Raw genomic sequence first — 27,087 nt, forward strand, 5'->3', positions numbered from 1 at the left:
CATAGGGTTGATTGATTGATTGATTGTAGGGTTTAACGCGCCGACGCAACGCAGGCGATGAGGCGCGCCGTAGTGGAGGGCTCCGGATTAATTTTGACCACCTGGGGATCTTTATCGTGCGCCGAAATCTCGTACACACGGGCGTTTTTGCTTTTCGCCTCCATCAGAAAAGCGGCCGCCGCGGCCGCGAATCGAACCCGCGACCTCGTGCTCAGTAGCGCAATGCCTTAGCCACTGAGCCACCGCGGCGGGTAAAACATAGGGTCCAACCAAATTATTGAATGTGGTTGAGTAAATATGCACGGAGATTTCTCTTAAAGCTTGGTAAAGATGGCGATTGTTTTGTTTCTATCGGGAAAGAATTCCAGTTATTTACAGCCACAAAAGTAGTATTCAACTTGCCATAATTGGTGCGTATTTTAGGCAGAAGTAGAAAGAACTAGGCTTCTGTAGCTGAGCTGACTATATTCCGCCCCCGAAAGCGTTTTTTTCACCAAAAAAAAATAGGGAAAGTTCGAAAACTTCTCAAAACTTCTCAAAAACGCAACAGGAGGAACACTTAAAACAGAATTATTCATCTTTTAACTCCGTACGCGTTTGCAGTCAAGTGGCATTATTAAGTGGTAGAGGCACAAGTATACAATGGCGCAGTCATGTTTATTGGCTGCGGCTGTTTCCGGTCCCCGCGAATCGCACAAAAATGCTCCTGTTACGTCGGAAGTACTGGGCGAGAATTAGGCTAGTGATTCGCCACTGTTTCATCCGTTTTCCTTAATATATAGGTACTTCGTTGTTAGTTCGCGTTAACAAGTGTTATTTTTATTGGGACAAAGAAGTCTTCTTAATGAACCAAACTTGTATTTTGCTTCATCGCATCTTTTGTGATGCGCGTTTGAACGTGATGCGCTTAGGTATTAGGCGTCACTTACCCTCAGAAACCGGAGTTTCAGGGCGCAGCCCTTTGGCGGCTGTCTCTGGCCTCTGGCCGGATGTCTGCGGATGTCTGCGTAAGCGAGTGAACGTTGGAAAGTGAAAGAAAAAGTGAAAGATGAAAGAAAGCAAAGGAGGAGAGTGTCGCGAAATTGGGAGGGGAGGGCGGTTTGCCGTGGCGGTGCGAGGCAAGCCAGCGCTCTCTGAAAGTGTGCGGTGGAGGAGGGAAGGGGGGCAGTATGCTGTGCCCGCAGGAGGCGCTCGACGGCGCGACCATTGGCGAAAACGGGAGGCGGGCGTGAGCGTGACTATGATGTGCGTTCGCCTGAGACGCAGTTTGCGGTCCCTTCCTGTGACTCACTTCGTGCCGCCGACGCAGAGGCTCATCATCGCTGTCGTCGAGAGAACCCACGAGCGAGTGCTGCCTCAGCGCACTGCTGCTGCGCCCAAATATCGCATTACGGAGTATCGTAGTCGCCAGCCAATTTTCTGCCCCCGTGAATGGAAGAAAGACTATTAATTGTGGCTGCGTCCCACCAATTATTGTTACCCATAGCACACGATTTTCGCATGCGTGACACGTCCTTGTGTTTTACTGGCGAAAAATCGTTTATCGTTTTAACAAATCACATTAGTCTACCCGTTGTGACCCCGCGTTGCCCCTTCTGCTTTGAAAGCGGCGACATGCCCATGTACCATGCCCAGTTATTTGTTCTTCGAGCTAGAATATTTAATTTATTCCCAAAAACACTTGCGAGGCCTGTGGGGAGCTGTGTGAAAAGAAGAGAAAAAAATCACTACTACGTGTTAATATGCGTTATCATTAAAGTTACTTGAGCACGCCTGTTTGCATTGTGTGTCCACCGGCAATGACTTAAATTTGCGTCATAGGAATTTATGGTATAGAATATAACTGAACGAGCTGATGTGCCGATGTTAAGTATCTCCAGATGGGTAGAGGTAAGTGAAGCATTGCTCATTGGAAGTTAACAACGGTGAGAGGGGTTGGAAGAACCTAAAGAGACTTAAAAACACTTCTATTTTCAGCCAGGCCTAACGAGGCCGGCGTAAGCCTACGTTCGCAGCCAATGTAGTGTTTGATACTACTAATTTTAATACCATACCGTAGGTAGGCCACCAAACAAATTCTGGCAGAACTGGCCGTGCAGTGCTTTTCCACTAATAATTTCTGCGTAAAAAGCCTCCAGCCTTCACCCCAACCCAACTCACAGTGAACCGGCCTTCGGACGCAGCGGTCCTCGTGCTCGTTGGTCCCGTTTCCTTCGTCTCAGCTTCGTATAGCTACATGGGCTTCGCCTCGGCCGCGTGGTGGTGGTTGTTGGGGTGGCCTGCTATCTTCCTTTGTATGGGAGCCGCAACCAATCTCCCAGTGGAAACTCATAACCATTACGCCAATCTAAGGTGTCGCACGTACATGAGACCAATGATTAAAATGATAGATATTCACTTCAAAAAGATAGGTCCAAAAAAGGGCCGGATGCATTCGTTTTATATTTACACATACTGACCGTACTGTTCCTTTCCCTATTCGCAGTTCGGGACGCCGCAAATCGCCGACTGTGAAAAAATGACCGCGTATCTGCTTGCTTCGCAACGAATATCGTCGAAAGACGATCCTGTTCCACCGCTGCCACTGAAATTCCTCTTTTCTCTCCCCCAGCACAACCGTCACGCTTTCCCGCTCCCGTCTCGCTCTTCCCACGATAAAAGCTGGGGACGTTTGCTCCAGTAAATCCGATTTTTCCGCGTTACACTGCTCGCGCGACATCTGCTGGAACCTTTCGTTACTGTGGGACTTTTTGGAATGCCGCCACGAGGCACGAGCAACGAGCGTGAGCGATCTTTGTATGTCTGGGTCAAATCGTTGTTATCAATGTGCATTTTTTATTTGCTTTCACAAAAATCAAGCAGCCGTGTATATTTACTTAAAGGAACACTGCAAATGCGACTTTTGTTTGGACGTTTTGCCTCAGATAGGGATATTGTTTTTTTTTCTGTTTTCTGAACAACATTGAATAGTATGAAGTGTGTGTTCAGGTTTAGTGGTTTGAAAATGTTTTGCGTATATAAACTTCTCGTGAAAGTATTTTTTGAACTTTTGGCCGGAAGGCTGAATCAGGGGACGGATGGACGGACGGCAGACAGGCAGACAGACAGACAGAAAATTGTGCGTTTAAGTTGCCCAAGAAAGATTATCCTCTTTAAAAGTGTGTAGGACAACGACACCATTCTCCATAGGCTCTTGGCTTTTTCTGCACTAGGCACTGCTGCGTCCGGCAGTGGTCGGTATATATTCTCAGTTCTGCAATTTACAATAAGATGATTGTCCTCGCAGTTTAGTGTCCTCTTAGGGGAGGAGGCTGAATGGATTTGAGATCAAAAAGGAATATGATTGACGCGGAATATCAGTGGGAGTTATGTAACTAGGTTACTTCTATATGCGATAGATTCACTTTAGATAATTCATACACAACCGCACTGCAGTATAGGATGCCGTTTTGCTCAAGTTGTTTTTCATTGCAAGTGATATTAATCACGCACAACAACAAAGGAAAATCTTTCGCAGTGAACATGAGGGGCATTTGCAAAGCGAAACGCAAAATAAGTGACAGTTGCCCTTCCCTTAAGAAAGCCACCGACCGCAAAATTACGGGGGCGGGGGAATGTGAAGAGAAATGGCTAGTTGGACATTCTGTCGATTTGCTCTTGAAGTTTCTCTTAAATTTTGCGGCCGCGTCCGGCCACACTTGACCAGCCCTCCGGCATAGCACCCTGCGAATCTCGTATCACTCGCTTGCCATCGTCAATGGCATAGTGCTCACCCCTACGGTTTCTTCACCTCTTAAAGGGACGCTGAAGTGGTTTGTAAGCATTGCGTGATTACTTGGTCAACTTGTAGTGTGAAACCTCTAGGCCATGTTTCGACCGTTCTCTCTGCGTTTACGGGACTTCATTCAGTAGAAAAAACGAATCGAAAGTGCTGTCGTCCTCTCTGCATCCTCCTTGCCGATTTCCGATGACGTTTCGTATGACGCTAACTCGAGATGGCTTGGCTTGACTCGGCGGCTCTCCGACAGAATCAGCCGGCACAGCGTTTAGTCAGTTCAGTCGACCGGCCATCTGCGGGTCATAGCAATTTGTTGGCTCACTTGAAACTAAGCCACGACACGATTTGTGTTGTAAGAATGTGCCTTTAGTTTGTAGACCGTATAAAGTTCTAAGTACAAGTAGCTCCACACAGGTGCACATGCCACGCTTCGCTTACGAGTACGCCAGTAGAAAAATCTAAGGCAAATTAAAGGCGGGAGAAGAGTCAGCGAAGTTAATATAGGTACTAAGGAATTAAAATCACATAAACTTTTATGTTGCAGCGCAAAATAAAAGTTTATGTTTCCGGCACTGTTCACTCAGCACTGTTTCCGCTGGGTGAACTAGCACAGCGGTCAACACCACGACCACACATTTGTGATCACGTTTCTGCCTAAGGATTACAATCGCTAGAGATAAGGTATTTGTGGAAATCTGGGGGCGCTTACTGTAGGAGCGTTATTCAAGAAATATTCGTGTAGGTTGCTTGTAATGCTAAAAACTCAAATAAAAAATTGGCCGCGTATCTGCTCCTTTCGTTGCAAATGTCGTCAAAAGACGATAGTCTTCATCGACTTATGCCAAGTAAATGCCTCCCTTCCCTTTACCGCTCACCTCTCATGCTGTTCCTTTTGCGTCGCGCTTCTCCCAAGGTAAAGACGCCAAAGGTTTGCTTAAATCATTTTAAATTTCCCGCATTCCACTGCTCCAAACCGGGTGTCTCGATGCCAACGCTGCCGTACGGCGAAGACGCGCGTGAATCGAGGCGCCATACTTCAACGTGTGTAGAACTGCGTTTCTCTACTCCACGTGCGTTGCAAGCAGAACGTGGAACCTATCTAGTGGAACCTTTCGTAACTGTTACCGGTTGATTTCTTAAAATGGCGCAAGAAGCTATAGTGGCGCGGGCGACAGCAGGCGACGGCGGGGTGAATTTTTTTTCTGCAGTTGATGAAGTATTTAATTTCGCAAAAGTCAAGCATGTATGATATTTTATAAGGGAACACTGCAAATATCACTTCTGTACTAATTTGTTGTCTTATATTTGCGCAGTGTCTTGTTCTTCTTCAACAATGTTGACAAGTGTGAACATTACACCGGACTTAGACGGGTAGATTTAGCTGTGACTACATAAGACTATTGCGCACGCATTGTTTTACTTTGGCCGGGTGGCTGAATCGAGTCACAGACAGACAGACGGACAGACAGACAGACATACAGACAGACCAAAATTTCTTGGTTTAAGGAGCCCAAGAAAGACTGTCGTCTTTAAAAATGTAAGCAGGCTACACAATATATACTTTATATTTCCTTTCCTGGAAGCGCTGGCTTATTATGGCCGACTGGTATGGAGCCTTATGTGTGTTGTTTCGAAATTCGCAAGTTTGAATCCAGGATAGCCCATGTTTATTTTTGAAGGTGATTTATTTGTTTATGGGCAATGCTTTATATACTGAATTCACCATTCTTGCGCTGTAACGTTCACTGATCCACGAGCGAGTTCGCAGAACACGTGCAGACTGACACTGGCGCGCTGGAGAGATCTCGTTGCCGTGGTGTTGCCAAAGCACCGACTGCTTGCGGGCACAGTGCCGAATCAGCTGACCCTTTTCCTGGTGCAAGCGCGCCTCTTGCGATACAGGTACGGGCCAGGCAAGCTACAAGGGGGGGGGGGGGGGGGGAGGGCGTTCGGGAGGGCGTTCATCCACTGCGTACGCCTCGGCTAGTGATCGTTACAATTCCAAGCCGTGCTGGAAAGCTTATCTGACGCATTTTACTGCCGGCACCATGGAAAAAGCGAGGTATGCCGATTACTGAGATATCGAGAATACCCAGCTAACGATAACGTCGAATGCCAAGCATATTGTTTCATAGAACTGAAACTGAAACTGGTTTGAATTCTAATCTTGGATATCGTCCAATCAACATCGCATCTCGTATGCGCGTCACTGCTGTTAGTTGTTGCGGCCACCGCAAATTTCGCATGGTATTACTTAGTTTTTCAGGCTTTATAAATTAAATACTGCTACGTTGACCGGATAAACGATGAAAAGTGTGTTAATTTGAGACAGTCTATGCAATGCCAACAAAAGCAGAAGTGGGGCAAATTCACTTCAGTGTGTCTTTAAGGCAGCTGGTGTTGCGCTTGCGGCAGCGGCCTGCCCTCTTTCGGCGCGGTTGTTTCCTTTTCCCTGCACGCACTGCGTCGCCGTTTATCAGTGCCTTCTTCCAATCCACTTCCTGCCATTTTCAATTCTGTGCACCTCACAGCAATATTTTGATCCTCATGCGTTCGAAGAACACCGAGATCTATGGCTTAGGACTTAAAAAAACGAGAAACTTGGCCGTCTAGCGCTGGAAGTCAGCAAGCAAGGACGCTCTCCAATTTTTGGCATGGTGCGGGGAGCCTTTAGTCATTCTTCATCAAGCCCACACAGGGGTGTGTGCTTGATGAAGAATGACTAAAGGGTTCGTGCGAAGTACTTTTGGGTTCGTGCCTTGGGTTCGTGCGAAGTACTTTTCATCTTCATGGCAGATAATCTTTTAAATCTGCCTAGCAACCGATTGGGCGTGGCCAATAGTTTGGTCAACGCAGCCATGAAAGGTACGGGCGCCGATTATTCGTTTTTGACACCCGAAGAACTTCCGGTTTAACAAGGGCCTGTATCAAACTGACGGTTTCTTTGCCTCACGTCACGGATGGCGACCGTACGCGAAAATGCACTGCAGGAAATCTAATTTAACACAAAGTTCTAACACATGATGATGATTGGTGTTTCCACAAATTCACATCAAGCGCCTCAAAAGTAAGTGAGTGAATAAACTTTATTGCGACCAGCCAGCTTCAGGCGCTGATGGTTGGGCGCCTGCCAGGTGGGGGTCCTCCTGTAGTCCGGGAAGCCCTGGTCCGCGCTGGCTGCCCTAGCCCTCTCCACCAGGCCACGCTGGACTGAGAGGTCGGAGCTGGCCAGCAGGCCCGCCCACTGCTTGTACGTTGGGTGAGGATTTGGTGTAAGGGATGGGGTTTTCTGGCACTCCCATACCATGTGGTACAGGGTGCCGGGTTGGGGACAGAAATTACACGTAGAGTAGTAGAGGGTGAAGTACATGGCATGGAGGATAGTGGGGTGAGGATAGGAATTTCTCTGAAGTCGGCGAAAGGAAGTCGCCTCTGCGCTGGATAAATGGGACTGCGGTAGTGGGAACTTTCATCGTCTGTGACGGTACTGCGCTAGGATTTCTGCCCTCGATGAAAGAGAAATGGGCTTGGGAGAGTCAAGGGGCAGCGTGTCTTCGCCTTCTTGAAAAACGTCCCCGTGGATATGAACGTGGGTAGCGACTTGTGCCGCCTCGTTTCCCTCGAAGGACTTGTGTACGGCGGTACAGATGATGTGCATTTCCGGGAGCTGGAGGACCCGTTGCGGTATTCTCAGGGCCGCGGGTGATGTGCGACCTAGCAGGAAGTTGCGGCAGGCCGCTTTGGAGTTAGTGAATACCGGGAGGTATTCGTTCGCAGTGGTGGCGGCCAAAGTTATGGCAACTTCTTCTGATGCCTCAATAGATGTCATGGGAACTGTATCGGCCGTCGGTTCTGCACCGTTAGAGTCGGTGACGCGCACGACATGGGCAGGTTGTTCGGGGTACGGTAAGGCATCCATGTAGCGACTGAATTAAGGAGGAGTGCAGGAATTGGGAAGCGCTTTTTAAGAGTTCGTATCTGGACTTCTCGGAGTAGCTTGTTGTAGTTGGGGTGCATATTTCTAGAAGTGGGTGCGACTTTGATAGCGTCAAAGGTCTAGAGGAATGCGTTGCTTCTGTTCGCATTTGGGGGAAGCCTGTAGCCGTCCCGGATTAGTTTAGCCCTACCGATCAGCGTAAGCTTGAGCTACGCCAATTGGGAGATGTGATGAGCTTTGATGAGCTTCCGCCAGCACCTCCCTCAAAAGAAAAAAAAAAGATTTTCGTTGTTGGAATTGAACTTGGGTCTCTAACCTTATAAGGCCGACGAATGTCCGATTGCTTTTTTTTTTCTTTTTGCCCAAAGCGGAACACTCCCTTTTAAAGGAAGGGGGGGGGGGGGATGGACCAAGCTGGTTGATTGTCTTAAAAACCACTGTCATGCTTTCAGTTGGCAGTTATTTATGCGCTTCATTACCGTAAGTTCATGCATTATTAGCCGCTACTCATCACCGCAACCTTGGAGCCATGCAGACCGAATGCAAGTTTCTTTCATTCCAAAGATTGCCTCCTTAGAGTCACCCTTACACCACTTTTGGCGCGAACTTCACTCAAATATGCTCTCTAATAAGGAAAAAATAGAATGGTCATGCAACCCACTAGCTCATTTTCCGCACTAGAACCCATGACGTAATATGCACAGCTGTGCGGTAGGCTGAGGCTGGCAAAAGCAAGCGCATATTGAACAGGGATTATACCTTGCGCTTGGAGAACAAGCTAATTGCGCTTAAATTTAGAGCACATTATTTTTATAGCAGTAAGAATGGTGGAGTGAATGATTGAAGTTATGAACGAACCGGTGAACATCGGAGCAGTTAGTGTGGAACTTTGCCAGCTGACACTACCTTACAGAGCCGTCAAACTCGTTGGGCTTGCCTGACAACGCTAACCAACTGACGTAAGCGTCACGGCCACTTACGTGATAAGCGGCGTGGCCACTTAGGAAACGATTAGTATCAATCCTAATAAAAATACGGCAGGTATAGAAGTCCGGCCAGAAGTATATCGCGAACACTAGAACTTCAGCGGTATTGCAGCGCCATCTATGAAAGGGGGCGATAAACATGATAACCAAGCGGCCGTCTGTGAGATGGTAACAGCCCTGGTCAACGGACTACCTTTAGTTTAAAGGCCAGGCTCTGGATACGTCATCGTCGTCGTCCCGAAACACACGAGTTGGTGGGAGAATTGAAATTTTGGCTTAAAATTTTTAATTTCTCAGTGAAAAAAGCATTGTTTGCTGCCGCACAAGCACTGAGGCCGGTTCGAAACATTAAATCTTTCGAATAAAACAAACCTATTTTGTCTGCATGGCCCCTTTAATGAACACTTCGCGTATTTTACAACCATTCTACACAAAGTACGAGCGCACTGAACGCACATCTAGCATTGTTGCTAAGGTCCCATATGAAATTCTCACTCCAATATCAACCAATGTCTTGAAGTATCAACCAATGTCAAACACGAAAAAAAAAGACAATGAATGAATTCGTGTTCCTAACAGCCATACGGTTTCTTTAGACGCGGAGCAGGTCAAAGAGAAAAAACAACGCGTACGGTACAGTTTCAGGTGCGAAAGATAGGTACCGAAGGCCGTTGGATGTGAGATGAAGGTCTTTTTTAAAGCGCTTTGGAGGACATCCTAAAAGAAGTCGGCATTCTGACAAATAAGAAAAAAAAATTCCCCGCATTTCCCCGAGGGGAAGAATGTGAAAGTGCGAATGCACGAGTTGAATTTGCGCGGTTCGGTAATGTTCGCGAAAGAGAGATCACACACACACACACAACTACAAAGAAAGAAAGATGCATTTATTCACAGACACCTATTTGTGTTGTCGTTGTACTTGATTGCTAGAGCGGATCTCAGCTTTGAAATTTCGTGTCAGTACTCCTTTAAGCGGGTGTATTAGCCCTTCTCACGCCCGATTCCTGGCCAATCCCCCCCGTGGGTATGTGCCATGTCAGCGGCCAGGCAGCGCGCGCCCGTCTCCCCCCGTTGCCAAGGAAGACGAGGAGATTCCTGGCCAATCCCCCACGTGGGTATGCTATGCGGACATCGCCGGTGGACGCAGGTTCAGGGTCGCTTAAGAAGTGCATCGCACTTAAAACGTGTTCTACACTTTCTGCCTTTTTGCACAGAAGTAATCGGCATTCTATGGCAGAAAAAAATCTTTGCTTGGCATCCACGCTGTAACCAGTAGTGTTTCTATGCGCAGCTTGTAAAAGGTCTTTCCCCCTTCTGGTATTGACATCTTTTTGCTGTATTCAAGACATCCTGACCTGGGCCAACATGGAAACGAGTATTAGACAGAGGCTTGGCTAACAAGGATTAAGTTAAATCTTTGAATAATTTCTTGCGGGTTACTGAAAACAGGAAATTGCGAGAAAAACGAGCAGTCAAGAACCGGTATGCAGAAATGACTCAACGCAAAAAAAAAAAAAAAAAACAGATATCAATTCGTGCTCCTTGAACTGCGGACACAACCGAATCATGTGAAGCATTGTCCAACTTAATCTGCATGAACGCGCGTGGTAGTAGCAGTAGTAGTATGAAACTTTAATGAGCCTTATAAAGTAGGAGTGGTTCCCTAGTCCGGGAATCCAAGTGACGACCGGGCGACCGACGCCCTAGATGCCAGTAGTTGCTGGACGCCCAGGTGGTCGCTGGTGATCAGGTTCTCCCACAGCTCATGGAGGGGGAGGGGGGAAGGAAAGGGTGGGAGGTCAGGGTTATGCGTACACTCTAATAACATGTGGACGAGTGTGCCAGGCTTAGAGCAAAAAGTGCATTGGGCGGGAAATTGATTAGGAAACATGTGGTGTAAGCGAATTGGATGGACGAAGGTATTTGTTTGGATGCTACGAAGAGTCGTTTCTTCTGATTTGGACAGCTTGGAGTGAGGTTGAGGGAATTGTTGCCTGTCGAGTCGATAGTACTGTGTGATGTCCTGAAACGTAACCAGTGGTGTGGACTCCGCTTGTTCTTCTGGGGCCTGGGAGGAGAGTGCGCAGGCTTGATGATGGGCAAAATTATTGCCTGTCAATGTACAGTGGGCGGGTGTCCAGACGAGGGATACGTTTCTTTGTGGCTGATGTTGTGAGAGGAGGCGGAAAGTTGGTGGGGCCACCCTCCCCGCCAAGAAGCTCCGACAGGCAGCTTGGGAGTCGGATAGGATGACCGCGCTCTTGGTGTGAACAAGTGCGAGTGCGATGGCCAGTTCCTCAGCAATATGCGTGGATGACGTGGTAACTGAAGCACAGGTTATAAGGGCCCATTTGGTGGTGACGGTTGCAACCTTGTGCTGCCCGCCTGGATACGAGCTAGCGTCTGTATACGCGACGTCCAGGCGGTTCCCATAGATGTTCTCGTGGGCTTGACTCCGTGCTTGTCTTCTGCCCGGGTGGAGATCAGGGTGCATGTTCTTCGGTAATGGACGAACCCGTACAGCAGATCTCCAAGCCTCGGGGAGGACAAGAAGAGCAGGAGGAGATGCTGGGTGCGCGAGTCGTAGGCGTTTGAGTAGCCAAAGGCCCGGAGGTGTTTGAGTGAGCCGGACGCGTTGACTGGCAAGGTGGCCTTCAATTAATTCTGAAACCGTATTATGAAGGCCCAGTTGTAGAAGCTGCTGAGTAGAGGTGTTCATAGGCAGGCCCAATGCCTGTTTGAATGCCTTGCGTATGAACTTGTCAAGGGCGTCCAAGTCTCCTTTCGTGAGGCAGAGGTATGGAGCAACGTAGATAACCCTAGAGATCAGAAGTGCTCGAACCAGTCTAATCATATCTTGTTCTTTCAGGCCCCGATGGCGGTTAGATATACGTCGGAGCATATGCCAAGACATTCGCTCAAGTTACGAACGCGCGTGCAAAGGGGCGAGACTGATCTCTTAAAAAGGGAAAACGCGATATCAGCTGGTGAATAAACAAACTGGGCAGTGCAAGACAACCACCTTCGAGCCGCCTGAAAAGATTGCTTCGACTCGTCCTTTCGAACTATGACTGCCATACAGACACTGCAAAGATACAATGAAATTTTCGCACATTGAACTTGGAACAATTCAATGCCTGCATGACGTACCATAGTTTCAAAACAAGAAGTACATTGGGTACCGTTGCTTGAGCAAAAATGGACATACTCATACCGTCCCATCTTTCCGTTTGCGCGCACAACTCGTGTTCTGTTTCGCTCTAAATACTTAGTGTTTCGTCGGTAATGCTCAAACGGGATGCTGAGATAACACGTCGGCTTCATTGACCGAGACACTAGCTTGCAAACACTTAGCGCTGCTGACCAATCCCCATGCCAAAGACTAACGCATTTTTAAATGCGGAGCATTTCTTATGCTCGCCAACTCCTCCGTCCATAGGCGTCCGCAGCTCATGACGTCACGTCGAGGCGCAGGTGCGCGCCTCTCCCCCGCACCCTCCTCGCTCTTAACAACAGCTGCGGCGGTGCGGCAGGAGGCCGTCTGCGCGCGCATGCGCCGTAGCTGCCCCGTGCGCCTCGTGGCTCTCAACAACAGCTGCGGCGGTGCGGGGGGAACGCGTCTGCGCGCGCATGCGCAGTAGTTACCCCGTGCGCTCCGTCGCGCTCAGCAGCAACAGCGGCAGGTGTACACGTGATAGCGGCGTGCTAGTGGTGTGACAGCTGCGTGACAACAGTGTGGTGGGGGGCGTGGAAAGGTCGCGCGCTTGTGTACGGAAGTGCGCGCATGCGCGTCTCTCCCCCATACTCCTCTCCCTCGACAGCGCGCGCAGTGTATATAAGCGGCGGAGCGCGCGTTCGAACTTCAGTCAAGCACGAGGTCGCGGGTTCGATTCCCGGCCGCGGCGGCCGCTTTTCTGATGGAGGCGAAAAGCAAAAACGCCCGTGTGTACGAGATTTCGGCGCACGTTAAAGATCCCCAGGTGGTCAAAATTAATCCGGAGCCCTCCACTACGGCGCGCCTCATCGCCTGCGTTGCGTCGGCGCGTTAAACCCTACAATCAATCAGAACTTCAGTCAAGTGCGTCTTTGATTGCCTTTCGTTTGGCTCCAGATGATGTATAAGCGATGGAAGCAACAGTACCGTCAACAAGTTAAGCATTCCAAACCCTCCCCACATCCAAACGGTAACCACAAACTACCCAATTACGCAACGTTCACGCAATACAACCACCCCTATGCGACGCATTTACTCGAGTTCCCCCCGTGGGAAGATGCGGGCGGGCGGCTTTTTTAAATATTAGCAGAACTGCTATTCTTATCATAGAGTTTTTTCACGTTGCTCAAAGCATACTAACTCTTTCGCGATCAACGCTGAAAATAGCGAAATCATCCGCATGTGCTAGCACTTTCTCATCACTGGATTCTGAGACGTACCCCCTGAATACGTCACCATGGTCAGTTTTGGCGCGTAAAGATTTGACGACAAAGCGAAAAGCAAGGACGATAGCGCGCATCCTTGCCATTCTCATGAACGCACTTGAACGCTTTCTGTTAGTTTATTATTAGCGTTTATTTTAGTTATTAGAGTTAGGATATGCCATCCTAACCCCTTGGAATATGTCTTTACCGCTGCGACGTGTCTGGGAATTATAAACAATATGTCATGGCAAACTATATGAAAGGCTTCTTCAAAGTCAATCTGTAGCATTGTTACACGCCTGAAATTTATGTCGTACGATTCCAATATAGTATGTACAACATGAATATTGCAGTAAATGCTCCCCCCCCCCCTTTTGCCACGATTTGATGTGGGCCTACTGTCGTTTTTATGCCAGCTTGTAATCTTTTAGCTAGCACTGTCAAGAAAATCTTGCTGCCTGTTTGTTAGTGGGATTGGACTAAATCCAGTTATATTGCTAAGCTGCTATGGGTCATCGCTTTTTGGGTATAAATATAGTGTGGGCTTGTGAAAAGGAGGTAGGTAAACAACACTGACCGAGCGATTCACGGAAAACATTGCATAAGACGACCGCGAAGTTTGAGTTGAAGGCTATATAAAAACATGCCCCTAAACCCATAGATTTTCATACTAATATATACTAGAGGGAAATCTGGCGCCACTGTCTAGGGGAACCGCGCTTCAGCGAGCGTTCCGTCATGTACCCGGCAGGTACGTTCCACTTGTCCTTGGCATGGCTCATGAACAGGCTGAAACGTTGGCTATGGCTGCAAAAAAGCAACGATATTACCGTAGATGGTTCATGAAATTTGTTTTGTTATTGTAAAATTGAACCTCCAAATGTCAGTAGTTTTTTAGAAGCTTAATGTACGATGAACAAAAAAAAATGTTACTTTTTTTGTTGATTTTGGCTTCGAGACAAAAAAGAAGCCGCATGGCTAGCCAGCAGCAACGTCGCTAGCAGCAATGCCGCCGCCCACGGCGGCCCGCGACTGCAGCGACAGATTTCCTTCTAGTATATATTAGTATTAAACTCTATGCCTAAACCGTCAGGTCCAGGCTATTAGCCATTATTGAGGTTTTCTGTTGCCTCGGTTACGGGTACCCAAAGTCCTTTTGTAATGTAGTTGTCTACTTGAGGTAGGTGCGTGGGGAAAAGGCGGCCAAAACCATTTTGAGGCGTCTTTTTAAGAGAAAAGGTCTTGGTAGTTTTTAAAGAAGGCGAGTTGTATTTCGCGTTGTGGTTCTGTTTCTGTTTTAGCGTCCAGTGGAAATGAACGCTAAGTATGGTCTCGTGCTTTCAGAAAAAAATAGCTTGTTTGAATACTACTGAAGGCATTTTATCCGTAATAATGAAGTTGAATTGTTAAAAAAAAACCGCAAGATATTTTAGATATTTTCAGGTGAGCAGTTCCCCCGCGCATAATAAAAAAAATGTAAACACTGATTTTTCAGGCAATGGAAAACGACAAGGAGAATTACAACTCTACATTAATAAAGCGGAATGAGAAGAAAACCTATTACACCGAGGAAGAGCTATTTTTTATTGCGTTCGGAAGTGTGAGTGGCCACTAAGTCACGCTCAATGCTCCTTTTTTTGGCATGTGTCGTGCTCTAGGTTTCCTTGATATAAGACTTCTGGAAAAGCCCAATCGAGGCACCGAAATGCAGCTTTTTAACGACAAGAATTTTGACTAGCAGCAAGACAGCATCAAGGAACCGTTAAAACAGCGTTTTAACAGAAAGAATTTTGATTTAATGCAAAACAGCATATATTTAAGTTTTCACCGAGATGATCTTGATAAATAATACAATGCAATGCGCAAAACCTTAGCTGATGCGAGTTCTTTTCCTAGTGATTGCCGTGATCATAAATTTTCTTCACGTTTCGCGTGGCATCTCTGGCCATCTCACGCACATTGCATGCGATTCTCTAGAAAGCTGTCAAGACGTAATGCATGATATTAGCTATACAAGAAAACTTTGCATCCTTTTTATACTTCTTCTTTCCTTGTGGTTATGGGGGAAAGTGTTTCGGTATTACAATTACTGACTTTTTGTTGCAGTTGTACTGCCCATTCAGCGTTAATGAGAATCTCGTTCAAAGTAGGACCGATGAGGAAGAAAAATTCCCTGAAAGGTGGGCTTTTTTCATGTGCGTTTTGCAACCTAAAAATTTGATCAACTTTTTAGACTGCCGTCATAAGCGTCAGCTGACTTTAAAGCGCAGTTAATTGTTAACTGACCCAGAATGGTTTGCATATGTAATGCGACGGTGCTACGTTGTCAACCATTTATTTATTTATTTAATGATTTGTTATTTAATTATTCGAAGTGCTCAACAACAGCGCAAGTGCCTTCTCGGGGGATGCACTGGGTACATGAGTATAATGTATACAAAAGACAATATATAGGAAGATAAATAAATCAAACATGGGGAAAAAGAAATGTGTAGATATGTATAAAGAAGGAGAGTGACCAAAGAAGCGAAAAAAATTTCTGAACAACAAGAGCTCGGAGGTCTTGTGAAGAGGATGCCTTAATCAGCCCAGACAAGCGTAAGAAAGGTGGTGCTTATGCCGCAGAAACACAAGAACAGAAGGAGAAGTGCATGTGCGACCTCTCTACAACATGTCCATTCAAAATGTCGAATTTTTCAAGGATCGTTTTAAAATAACCGTGCCATTACAAAAAAAAAAGCCAATGAAAGATAAAAACAGACTGTTATAGGCATGTTGGCATCGGTTAGCTGGTGCCAGGCTTAGTGTTCTGTTGACATGAAAGCAAACATGCGACCGCAGTGGTCTGCGTGGCATTCCCAGGTGAATAGCTTACAACGTAAGGGCAGTCACACCTAGAATGAATACAGTTAAAAAGAAAAACCGGGCCACGCCTAGAACGCCTAATACACAGCTCATCAAGATTCAGGAGCTTGAGAAGCCCACAGTGCAGATATTGGCCCACTGGTGAGTAACGATAAAATATGGATCTAGTGAAGCGCTTCTGAATCCTTCCTAGACGAAGAGACGACAAAGGGCGTAAACAATTCCAAATAGCACCGGCCAAGTCGAGCTTCGGTAAAATTAGGATGCAGTAGAGGGAGGTTAAGCATGATCGATCGTTGAATTCACTGGAGGCCCGGGAAATCACGCCAAGCGTTCGGGCACGCGAGTTTGATTCGCGGCCGCAGCGGCCGCTTTTCTGATGAAGGCGAAAAGCGAAAACGCCAGTTTGTTTGAGACTTCGGCGCACGTTAAAGATCCCCGGGTGGTCAAAATAATCCGGAGCCCTCCAATACGGCGTGCCTCATCGCCTGTGTAGCGTCAGCGCGTTAAACACCACAATCAATCAATCAATCAATCAATCAATCAATCAATCAATCAATCAATCAATCAATCAATCAATCAATCAATCAATCAATCAATCAATCAATCAATCAATCAATCAATCAATCAATCAATCAAGGCCATTTATGCATAAATTTAGTTCGGAGTACGAGCCTTGAATTTTAGCTTAAGCTGCGTAAGCATCCAGCGAAAACCCAAGGCAATGTCGTTAATAAACGTGCTACGGCATCGCCTTGGAAGAAGGCTGAAAAGGTGGCCGTAGTTCCTTATATCCACCAGGTGTTCCACAGGCTGAAGGAAATAGGGAGAGTGCCCAAATAAATGTTGTTCTTTCAGGGGCACAAAAACTTTCAAAACTGCGCAAGGAAACGTCCCTTGCCAACACAGGGAGGAAACGCTGCCTGATAAAAGAAAAAATAAGTTTGTGCCTTGTGTTGAAAACGTCGTCTATGTCACGGAGCAAGATAAACTTGCTCCGTGGTCTATGTTATTCTGCTCTCTTGCGGAAAAAAGTACGTGGGTCACACTTCAAGGTGCCTCGACGTCCGCCTACGTTAGCACCTCAGGAATGTAGAGTGGCCACACCGGACACTTGAGCGCCCATTGAAAGGGCTGTGCCCTTCAGAAGGATTGCGCCCCTGTTTACAATGAGTGTGTGGTCGTTTTTCGGAGCAACAACCAAAGAACAAAAGAGATTGTCGAAGCCGCCGAAATGGCCGGTCTTGGCGATGCATGCGTCAGCATGCGATATCCCCGATCTTTCAGAGAAAGAACTGCGTTATCTGCTCTCGGCGGCGCTGCTCCTCAGGCGTTAAATAGTGCCTTTTTTGTTAGGTGTTTTCTGTAGTACGGTGGTTATCTTCATTATGTGCAGTGCCTGCTGGCTTACAGGTGGTTCGCGCAGCTCGGCATATCTGTGAATACTTAAATTTGTGTTTTCTGAAATAAATTATTAGTTGGAAGTCAGCGCTGGTCCGTGTATTCACTCCCTTCGTTCTTCGGCTTGCTGTTCCCTTGATTGATTGATTGTAAGGTTTAACGCGCCGACGCAACCCAGACGATGAGGCGCACCGTACTGGAGGGCTCCGGATTACCAAAAGGGTCATGGTTTGGGCCTGTTGGTGATGCATAATGGAAACTGAAAGCGCAAAATAGACAGGGACAAAGAAAGGGGACAACAGGACGAGCGCTCGTCCTGTTGTCCCCTTTCTTTGTCCCTGTCTATTTTGCGCTTTCAGTTTCCATTATGCTCCGGATTAATTTTGACCACCTGAAGATCTTTAACGTGCGCTGAAATCTCGAACACACGGGCGTTTTTGCTTTTCGCCTCCATCAGAAAAGCAGCCGCCGCGGCCGGGAATCGCACCCGTGACCTTCTTGCTGTTTGCTCTGTAAGCGTTAATTCAGTTTAGGGAGAGCAGTGTATGCAAAAGCATCATTTTGCACCCCAGCTATTTAGTTCGTAATGCAGAGAAAAACTGTAACAATATATACAAAGTGAGAGAGTGAGCGAGTGAGTGAGTGAGACAGAGAGAGAGTTGCATATGAAATGGAGAGACTAGCGTCGCAAGAATGCGCAGCAAATATTATGCTCAAGCAGTTCTTTCCGCTGCCAACGCCTGGAATATAACACACGGACCATAAGACGCTCGTGGAATGAAGAACTACACGCATACATATCTAGTCTCGATATTGCCGCGAACCATGTACGGGTTTGTTTATTTATTGTTTGTTTTTAATGCCCGGCCGCGCCCGGCTCTGTTATCTGTGTCCCATGCGAAGCGCGTGTTCCATTCTTTATTTTTATGCCGCACGGCTATCTCATTCAGATAAGCAGAGTGTTTCGCCCTAACGCCGCTAGCCCAGAATAATCTTCTGTGATCTACAATGTTCTGGACGTGAATCGACGGTTCCAGAAACTCTCGCGCCGAAAGATAAAAGCCTGCACAACAGACGCCGCGGAATTCGATTCTGCGACGCTCGCCGACGCAAGTCACTTTGTTGACCGCTGCTTCGCCGCCTCCGTATTCTTTTGAGTTGTTAGGGGAGCACAAGTTCGCTCCAATAAACTTGTTTCTCCTTCAAGACAACTGCGTCGTCCTTGTCTTCGTGACATCTGGTGGAGATGCGGGGTACTCACCCTTTATGCTTCCTACGACATCTGGAAGCCGCCAAGCCAGTCCAACAAGAGAAAGCCGCAGACTGCAAGGATTGCTACCCGAGTTCGGTCTTATGTCAGAAGGGCCCAAGAGATAAACGCTGCAACCAACACCATGGTGCAAGAAACAACGTCGCCAATCGTCCTGCAGCAGCCCCGGGAACCGCCATCGTTCCGGGGAGCCCCCGCTGAAGACCCCGAGGAATGGTTGGAGAAGCTGGAGCGCGTGCGGACCTTCAACAGGTGGGAGGATGAAGAAACCTTCCGGCATGTTTTCTTTTACTTGGAGGATGCAGCTCGAACTTGGTTCGAGAACCACGAGAGCGCCTTGACCGACTGGACGCAATTCAAAAGCCAGTTCCTTAGTACCTTCACGACCGTGGTGAGAAAAGAACGAGCTGCGCTTATACTGGAAACTCGAACGCAACACCCGAACGAAGGAGTCGTAATCTTTGTTGAGGAAATGAAGCGCCTATTTCGTCGCGCGGACCCGGATATGACGGAAGAAAAGAAACTGAGGTTTCTGATGCGAGGAGTAAAGCAAGAACTTTTTGCTTGCCTTGTCCGCAACCCCCCCAAATCGGTGGCCGAATTCTCGCATCCGAGGCGGCCGCCATGGAGAAGACGTTGGAAATGCGCACGAGGCAGTACGACCGTCCCATCAATGCGCTAGTTGCGGACGCGATCGATTCCGGGGCTCTTAGCTCTGACACACTACGTGATACAATCCGCGCTATCGTCAGGGAAGGACTGCGGAAACTCTTCCCAACAACGCCGCAACCCCAAGTCACCTCTATGAGCCACGTGATTCGGGAAGAAATTCAACTCGCTTTGGGGACTTCTACGCCTCCCGAAGTACCACGTGAGCCTCAAGCGATGACCTACTCCGCGGCTGTTCGACGACCCCGCCCTGCTCCAACCCGTCTTCAAGAAGTCCCGCCGTACCGCCGTCCACTGCACCGCCGTCCACCCCCTGCACGCCAAAACCAGGCGCCGAGGAAGACGGACGTATGGCGAACCGCCGATAATCGTCCGCTGTGTTACCACTGCGGAGAGGCCGATCACACCTACCGTCGCTGCCCGTACAGGAGACTCGGACTGCGTGGTTTCGCCGTCGACGCCCCATGCCCCCGACCCGGCCAGCGCCCTACTGAGATGGACGAATACCTGTCCAACACTAACCGAGGCCCAGCCCGCTCCAACCGATCACCGTCACCCTACCCATACCAGTCGCCCAACCGCCGTAGCAGTGCTGATTTCGCACGTGGAAGGTCCTCCAGCCCACGCGGGGGAAACTAAAAGCAGCAACTTCTGGAGGTAAAGTTGCACGATCGCGGAAAAATGAAAACCCTCCAACGACGCAACGAGTCACGGAAGACAGTGATTCACGACATGCCAACATCCCGACGACCCGACCTAACCCTGACGAGACTCCCGAACACGACGACAGCTACACGGCGCCACGCGTACCCGACCTGACCGAGACGTCCGCTGAGAAGACGACGACAACGACGACGCACAGTGCCCGACCGTCAACACACATAAGCCTAGATGCGACGCCCCGACGAACCCGGAACTCGAGGAAGGCGGCATCCGACGTCAAGGTGTCCATCGACGGCTTTGACGTAGTCGCCCTCGTAGACACGGGAGCCGACTACTCAGTAATGAGCGGACCATTTGCGTCTAAGCTGAAGAAAGTTATGACCAGATGGGACGGTCCGCACATACGCACAGCGGGAGGACACCTCGTGACGCCAAGTGGAACGTGCACATCCCGCGTCACCATAGACGGCACGACGTACCCTGCCGCGTTCGTCGTCTTGCCTAACTGCTCCCGCGACGTAATTCTAGGAATGGACTTTTTGACGGACAACGGCGCAATAATTGATCTGCAGACCAAGTCGATAACTTTTTCCTCCCATCACTCCATGACGCCGGAACCGAACCCCGAACACCATGCAGCTGTAAGGATAGCCGATGATCATGTCACCCTGCCACCCCGCGCAAGTTTGATGATCACCGTCTACTGTGAAGGTGCTGCTCCTGACGTTGACGCTATCGTGGAGAGTGACCAAAGGTTGCTTCTCGACCGCGGTGTATCTGTCGCAAGAGGCATTGCGCGGTTTAAGCAGCGCAAATCCCACGTTTTGGTCACCAATTTCACTGAGGAGTACCAGCATTTAAACAAGGGCGCTTCAATTGCGTTCCTCGAAGAAACGCAACAAGCAAGTGACGTGATCGCGGTTGCCGAATTTGAACGCGCACCCGAAGGTACCTTCAAGCTTCCGAATCCCTTCGACGTGAATCCGACGTTACCGCAAGCAGAACGAAACAAATTATTGGCTTTGCTGCGTCGCTACAGGGAGTGTTTTTCGTCGAACTCAAAACTACGCCAGACACCTCTAGCGAAGCACCGAATAATAACCGAAGATGGAGCCCGACCTACCCGACAGTCACCGCACCGCGTCTCTTCCCACGAGCGGGAAGCCATCCGGACTCAAGTTGACGACATGCTCAGCGACGACATTATACAGCCATCGAAAAGCCCCTGGGCTGCGCCGGTCGTACTCGTAAAGAAAAAAGACGGAACATTAAGGTTTGGCATTGACTACCGGCGACTGAACAAAGTCACCAAAAAGGACGTATACCCCTGCCACGAATCGACGACGCCCTCGACCACCTCTGCCATGCCAAGTACTTCTCATCGATGGATCTGAAGACCGGCTACTGGCAAATTGAGGTGGACGAGAGAGACCGAGAGAAGACCCCATTTATAACCCCGGACGGCCTATACGAGTTCAATGTGATGCCGTTTGGGCTGTGCACGGCGCCAGCAACGTTTCAAAGAGTCATGGACACTGTGCTAGCTGGCCTGAAGGGGCACACCTGCCTCGTATACCTCGACGACGTTTTGGTATTCGCCCGGACTTTTGACGAACACCTTGCAAGGTTGGAATCTGTACTCGAGGCCATCCGTACGTCGGGGTTAACGCTGAAGCCCGAAAAGTGCCGCTTCGCTTACGAGGAACTCAAGTTTTTGGGACACGTCGTCAACGCCGCGGGAGTCCTGCCTGACCCGGCGAAAACATCAGCCATAGCGAACTTCCCAAGACCGAAAGACAAAAAGAGCGTGCGAAGATTTCTCGGACTGTGCGCATACTACCGGCGCTGCGTCGCAAGCTTCGCACGCATCGCAGAGCCACTCACGCGCCTGACAAAATATAGCACCCCTTTCGCCTGGGAAAACTCACAAGAAAAAGCATTCTGCGAGCTGAAACAACGCCTGCAAAACCCGCCTGTGCTCGCTCATTTCGATGAAAACGCCGAAACAGAAATGCACACGGACGCCAGCGATATAAGTTTGGGGGCCGTCCTCGTCCAAGAGCAAAGCGGGTGCGAAAAGGTAATCGCCTATGCAAGCCGTGATCTGTCGAAGGAGGAGAAAACCTACTCTGCCTCCGAAAAAGAGTGCCTGGCAATCATATGGGCAATTTCAAAATTTCGCCCATACGTGTATGGTAGACCATTCAAGGTTGTGACGGATCACCATGAGCTGTGTTGGCTCGCCAATTTGAAAGACCCCTCTGGCGGTCTTGGGCGGTGGAGTTTGCGCCTGCAAGAGTTCGACGTTACAATCGTCTACAAATCCGGCAGGAAACACTCCGACGCCGACTGCTTGTCCCGCGCCCCTGTCGACCCACCACCACAAGACTCCGATGAAGACAGCGCGTTCTTCGGAGTTGTTACGGAGAGCGACCTTGCCGCCCAGCAGCGTGCCGACCCCGACTTGCGCGTAATGATCGACTACCTCGAAGGACGAAACGTCGCCGTGCCTAGAGCGTTCAAGCGAAACTTACCAGCATTCAGCCTCAAAAACTCCGTCCTCGTGAAGAAGAATTTCAACCCCCGAACGAGAACGAATTATCTACTTGTCATCCCTGCAGACCTTCGTGACGAAATTTTGGAAGCGTCCCACGACAACCCGTCTTCCGGACATCTCGGCACAGCTCGCACTATTGCAAAAATTAAGGCGAAGTACTTCTGGCCCCGCCTTACATCTGACGTCACCCACTACGTTCGGAGTTGCCGTGACTGCCAGCGACGAAAAACGCCGCCGACAAGACCCGCCGGACTTCTGCAACCGACCGCCGTCCCGTCAAGGCCCTTTCAACAGATTGGAATGGACCTTCTAGGCCCGTTCCCTACGTCACAATCAGAGAACAAGTGGATTGTCGTAGCGACAGACTACATGACGCGCTACGCAGAGACCACCGCTCTTCCGAGGGGGACATCACAAGAAGTCGCCAAGTTCTTTATAAACCAGGTTGTGCTGCGACATGGAGCCCCTGAAGTCCTAATCACGGACCGCGGAACGGCCTTTACCGCGGAGCTGATGCAAGAAATCTTACGCTACAGCAACACGGATCACCGAAGAACGACGGCGTACCAGCCCCAAACGAACGGACTAACGGAACGTCTGAACAAGACGATTGCGGATATGCTGTCCATGTACGTCGACGTTGAACATAAGACTTGGAACGAAGTCCTCCCGTATGTCACGTTTGCGTACAATACAGCGACGCAGGAAACTACGCAGATGACACCGTTCGAGCTTGTCTACGGAAGACGGCCTACTACGATGCTCGACGCCATGCTTCCGCATGTAGAAGACGACGACCTCAACGCCGACGTCCAAGGATACCTTCAACGTGCGGAGGAGGTCCGCCAGCTTGCTCGAGTTCGTATAACGGACCAGCAGCTGGTGGATGCCGGCCGCTACAACCTCCGACGCCGAGACGCCGAGTACCAACTAGGGGATCGTGTGTGGGTTTGGACTCCCATTCGACGACGCGGACTCAGTGAGAAACTTCTGCGACGGTTTTTCGGACCCTACCAGATTCTACGACGTGTTGGCCAATTAACCTACGAAGTGATCCCCAGTGGTGATTCCGGCACAACACGACGACGCACGCGACCCGAAGTCGTCCACGTGGTTGGCCTCAAACCGTAATTCGCAAGATGGCGAACTCTTTTTCTTGTTGTTTTGTTGTTGGTGTTTGTTCGGACTGTTGTTTTATTTTAGCATCGGGTCGATGCACTGTTAGAGGGGGGGTAATGCCGCGAACCATGTACGGGTTTGTTTATTTATTGTTTGTTTTTAATGCCCGGCCGCGCCCGGCTCTGTTATCTGTGTCCCATGCGAAGCGCGTGTTCCATTCTTTATTTTTATGCCGCACCGCTATCTCATTCAGATAAGCAGAGTGTTTCGCCCTAACGCCGCTAGCCCAGAATAATCTTCTGTGATCTACAATGTTCTGGACGTGAATCGACGGTTCCAGAAACTCTCGCGCCGAAAGATAAAAGCCTGCACAGCAGACGCCGCGGAATTCGATTCTTCGACGCTCGCCGATGCAAGTCACTTTGTTGACCGCTGCTTCGCCGCCTCTGTATTCTTTTGAATTGGTAGGGGAGCACAAGTTCGCTCCAATAAACTTGTTTCTCCTTCAAGACAACTGCGTCGTCCTTGTCTTCGTGACAATATAAAATGACGCGGGATCCTGAGAAGGTACACGGCTAGGTAATGTTAGAAGCATATTTTAAGACGTGGTTAAGGCTGTGGCGTTTTTTGGCCAGAGAAATGATGCTTACTTTGTTCCACGCCAACACGAACAAAAAATGGCATGAGTTACAAGATCATTGTTTTGCTCCTGACACTGCCGACAAGCGACGCAAGCAGCGGTCTTGTGACCCCGCTTGTTAAGATAGTGCGGCCTAAGGTAAGGATCCAGGCCCTCGTGCTGGTCATCCGTCGTTATTAAGATGCATATGATGAAACATCAGGCTCCTTGCGCCTGATGAGGAGCGCGTACATTTCATTCCACTCATTACTTCAAGGAGGGAAGGATATGAACACCATGCTCCTACTAGAACGCATACGCAGACTGCGAAACGTTGTAAATTGGTTCCGTAACCCTTCGAGCGTTACGACTCCGCCCCACTTTTAAAATGCCTGAAAGCTAGAAAACAACGAATACAAACGCTTACCAGCGTAAAGTTTCATATACTAGTACATAACAGAGGCAACACTGGAGCTCAAGTAGGGTGCCGCCGTGAGGTGTGCCATAACAGCTGACAGGGCCCCATTCTTAATTGGCCTGGCTTGCAAGATGGTTTGTTTTCGCTCCTTACGAGAAATGCAACAAAAGGTGCAAATTTTGCTTTTATTGTTTGTCTTGTAGGGAGCGTTAGGAAAACCCTGACAAACAAACATTCCAAGAGCAACACTTTCAAGTGTATTAAAACTTTATGTAGCCTTTTAACAACATTACGCCTGTTTGCAACCACAGGTTCGAGCTGGTCCATGACCCATGCTAAGTAAAAATGGAACGCTTCTCCTCTGTCCATGAGGGCCCGCTCCTTGAAGTCCGGCTCGCGTAGATGCTAACATACGATTTTTCTCTAGTACATATTAGCTATTATCAAACTACATGCATTCTGTTGTGATAAGTACAACACTGCATAAAAAGCCTCGGAACCAAAGTATACAGTGAAGAGAGTAATACAAAAAAGCAGGGCTATTCCTGTATACGTATTGTGTAATAAATATATTTCGCATTAACAGCATGCGGCCGGAATTGCTTAATAGTCTTAAAATGACTGCATTAAAGGTACTGTTAATGCCACGTGCTAAGAGTATTTCCGCAAAAACACATTAACTTGAAATGTTTACAGCCAATAATCATGTGTTAATTGCAGCTTGAACGAAATTGTGTACAATTACCCGGAATTCAACAAGACTTTCAACTGTGAGCCCATGACAAAGGACTTATGCGATCTGATGCCACCGGAGCCAAGCAACCCATTCGGTTGTTGAATAAATTTTGCACCTGCATTACGCAGTTTTGAAATTTGCGTGTCCTAATTTATACGTGCTTGTAATTAAAATTATTCGACCACTTAAGTCTGCTTACATGCTTTGAAGGCGAAACCCTAGCGATACTTATCGGCTTCTTTAGTCCTTCAGGATATTAAAGAGAAAGCCTCAGGTGTCTCATTAAACGAGCGAAGTGACCGTAATCTTTGTGGTCGTTGTCGTCGTCCATCACTAAGAAAGGTACCGAAATGGTCGTAGCTGTAAAAAGACAATAAATAAATAAAAACGCGTTTGGGTTCTTGTGAGATCTGAATCTGGGTCGCCAAAGCTTTACCAGTACGATCTTCCACTGTTGGAGTATTTCGCGTCAAGACAGCCCGAGCACTTTTCACCCTTGCGTACGATGTGAACTCTTTCCTCCATGGAGCGAGATCGACCAGTAACTGTCTCCTCACTTTCAGAGAGGTAATACCGCATTTCCGCGTCTCCCGGCGCAAGTTTCCCACCGCTCACTGATTCCCCACTCTGGGGGAGGAACGCCTCTGGCGTCAACTCCAAACGGAACGTCTACCCAGCAGAGCCGCCCTGCATCATATCAACCCATCCCTCTACCCATCCCCACTCAGCCGTCGCTGCGGTGGAAGGGCGACAGTCCAACACCAAATGTGGGCTTATGCAGATGATCCATTCCCTCCCATTAATTCAACTTACCAGTGGATGGAGGCGCTGTGCTGCTCGGACTCCAAGCTGCAGAAGGAGCTCGTGACTCAAGCGGCTGAAGTACTCGCGACCCCCAGGGTCGCTCCCACCGCGCCCTAATCCTTTCGGCCAAATGGAGTTATTTCTCTGTCTATTTAGCACCCAGAAAGTTTGATAATCACCTTTAAGCCGCGTAAGCAGACTTTAGTGCCCGACGCATTTTTTCGTCTCTTTCTTCGCTTTCGTTTCTTCGTGTTTTTGCTCGAATTACTTCAACAAGACTGGTTACACACGCCCCAGCTTTTCCAGAATCAAAGTTCTGCGCATCTGCGGTGCACCTGTTCTACTCATGCACATTCACATTGAGGTGTTACATGGTACGCGGTATTGGTAATTTTGTTTAGCCTCTCCCAGCGTTCGGATAAAGCTCAGGTGCAGATTTATAGTCTCCAACTCTGGAGACAGGGATGCAGATCCCACATGATTTAAAATTCGTATTTTATTTACTCTTTACCGTGACGGATATTTTTTTACTGGACAGAAAAACCTACAACAGCGACGGATTTCCGCCGAATGGGGCACTTGAAGTGCCCTAGCAACGCTTTTCTTCGAGGTACTTTTGACAGCGAAGCTGTTGTACAAGCCGTAAGTTCGACGTTGTAGGAAAAATTACCTAGAAAACGCTAAGCACTCGTGAGCGCGTGCCTAGCGGTGACCGCCGAATCCCCGGCTCGCGAAGTGGCTTCAGCAAAAAAAAAAAAAATAAAAAAAATAAAAAGGGAAAATCCACCCCGGAGCTGCCGTTAAGTGCTACCGCGTGTGTAATGCTTGGCATGAGGAACACGAATA

General features: G+C 48.7%; 1 protein-coding gene across 2 annotated transcripts in view; it reads left to right on the top strand.

Moving 5' to 3' along the window:
* LOC144147353 (neprilysin-1-like) overlaps positions 1 to 25,564 on the top strand; it is a 109,025-nt gene extending 83,461 nt beyond the window's left edge. For both annotated transcript variants that reach the window (XM_077679465.1, XM_077679466.1), the window contains exons 19-21: positions 14,616 to 14,720; positions 15,227 to 15,300; positions 25,422 to 25,564. In XM_077679465.1, the coding sequence (XP_077535591.1) occupies positions 14,616 to 14,720; positions 15,227 to 15,300; positions 25,422 to 25,539 (297 nt within the window). In that variant the 3' untranslated portion in view covers positions 25,540 to 25,564. The remainder of the gene's footprint in view (positions 1 to 14,615; positions 14,721 to 15,226; positions 15,301 to 25,421) is intronic.
* Positions 25,565 to 27,087: the final 1,523 nt, after the last annotated feature.

This window comes from Haemaphysalis longicornis, unplaced genomic scaffold (assembly GCF_048455015.1).
Source record: "Haemaphysalis longicornis isolate Haplotype H1 unplaced genomic scaffold, Haemaphysalis longicornis Haplotype H1 scaffold_7, whole genome shotgun sequence".
NCBI classification, from domain to species: Eukaryota; Metazoa; Arthropoda; class Arachnida; order Ixodida; family Ixodidae; genus Haemaphysalis; species Haemaphysalis longicornis.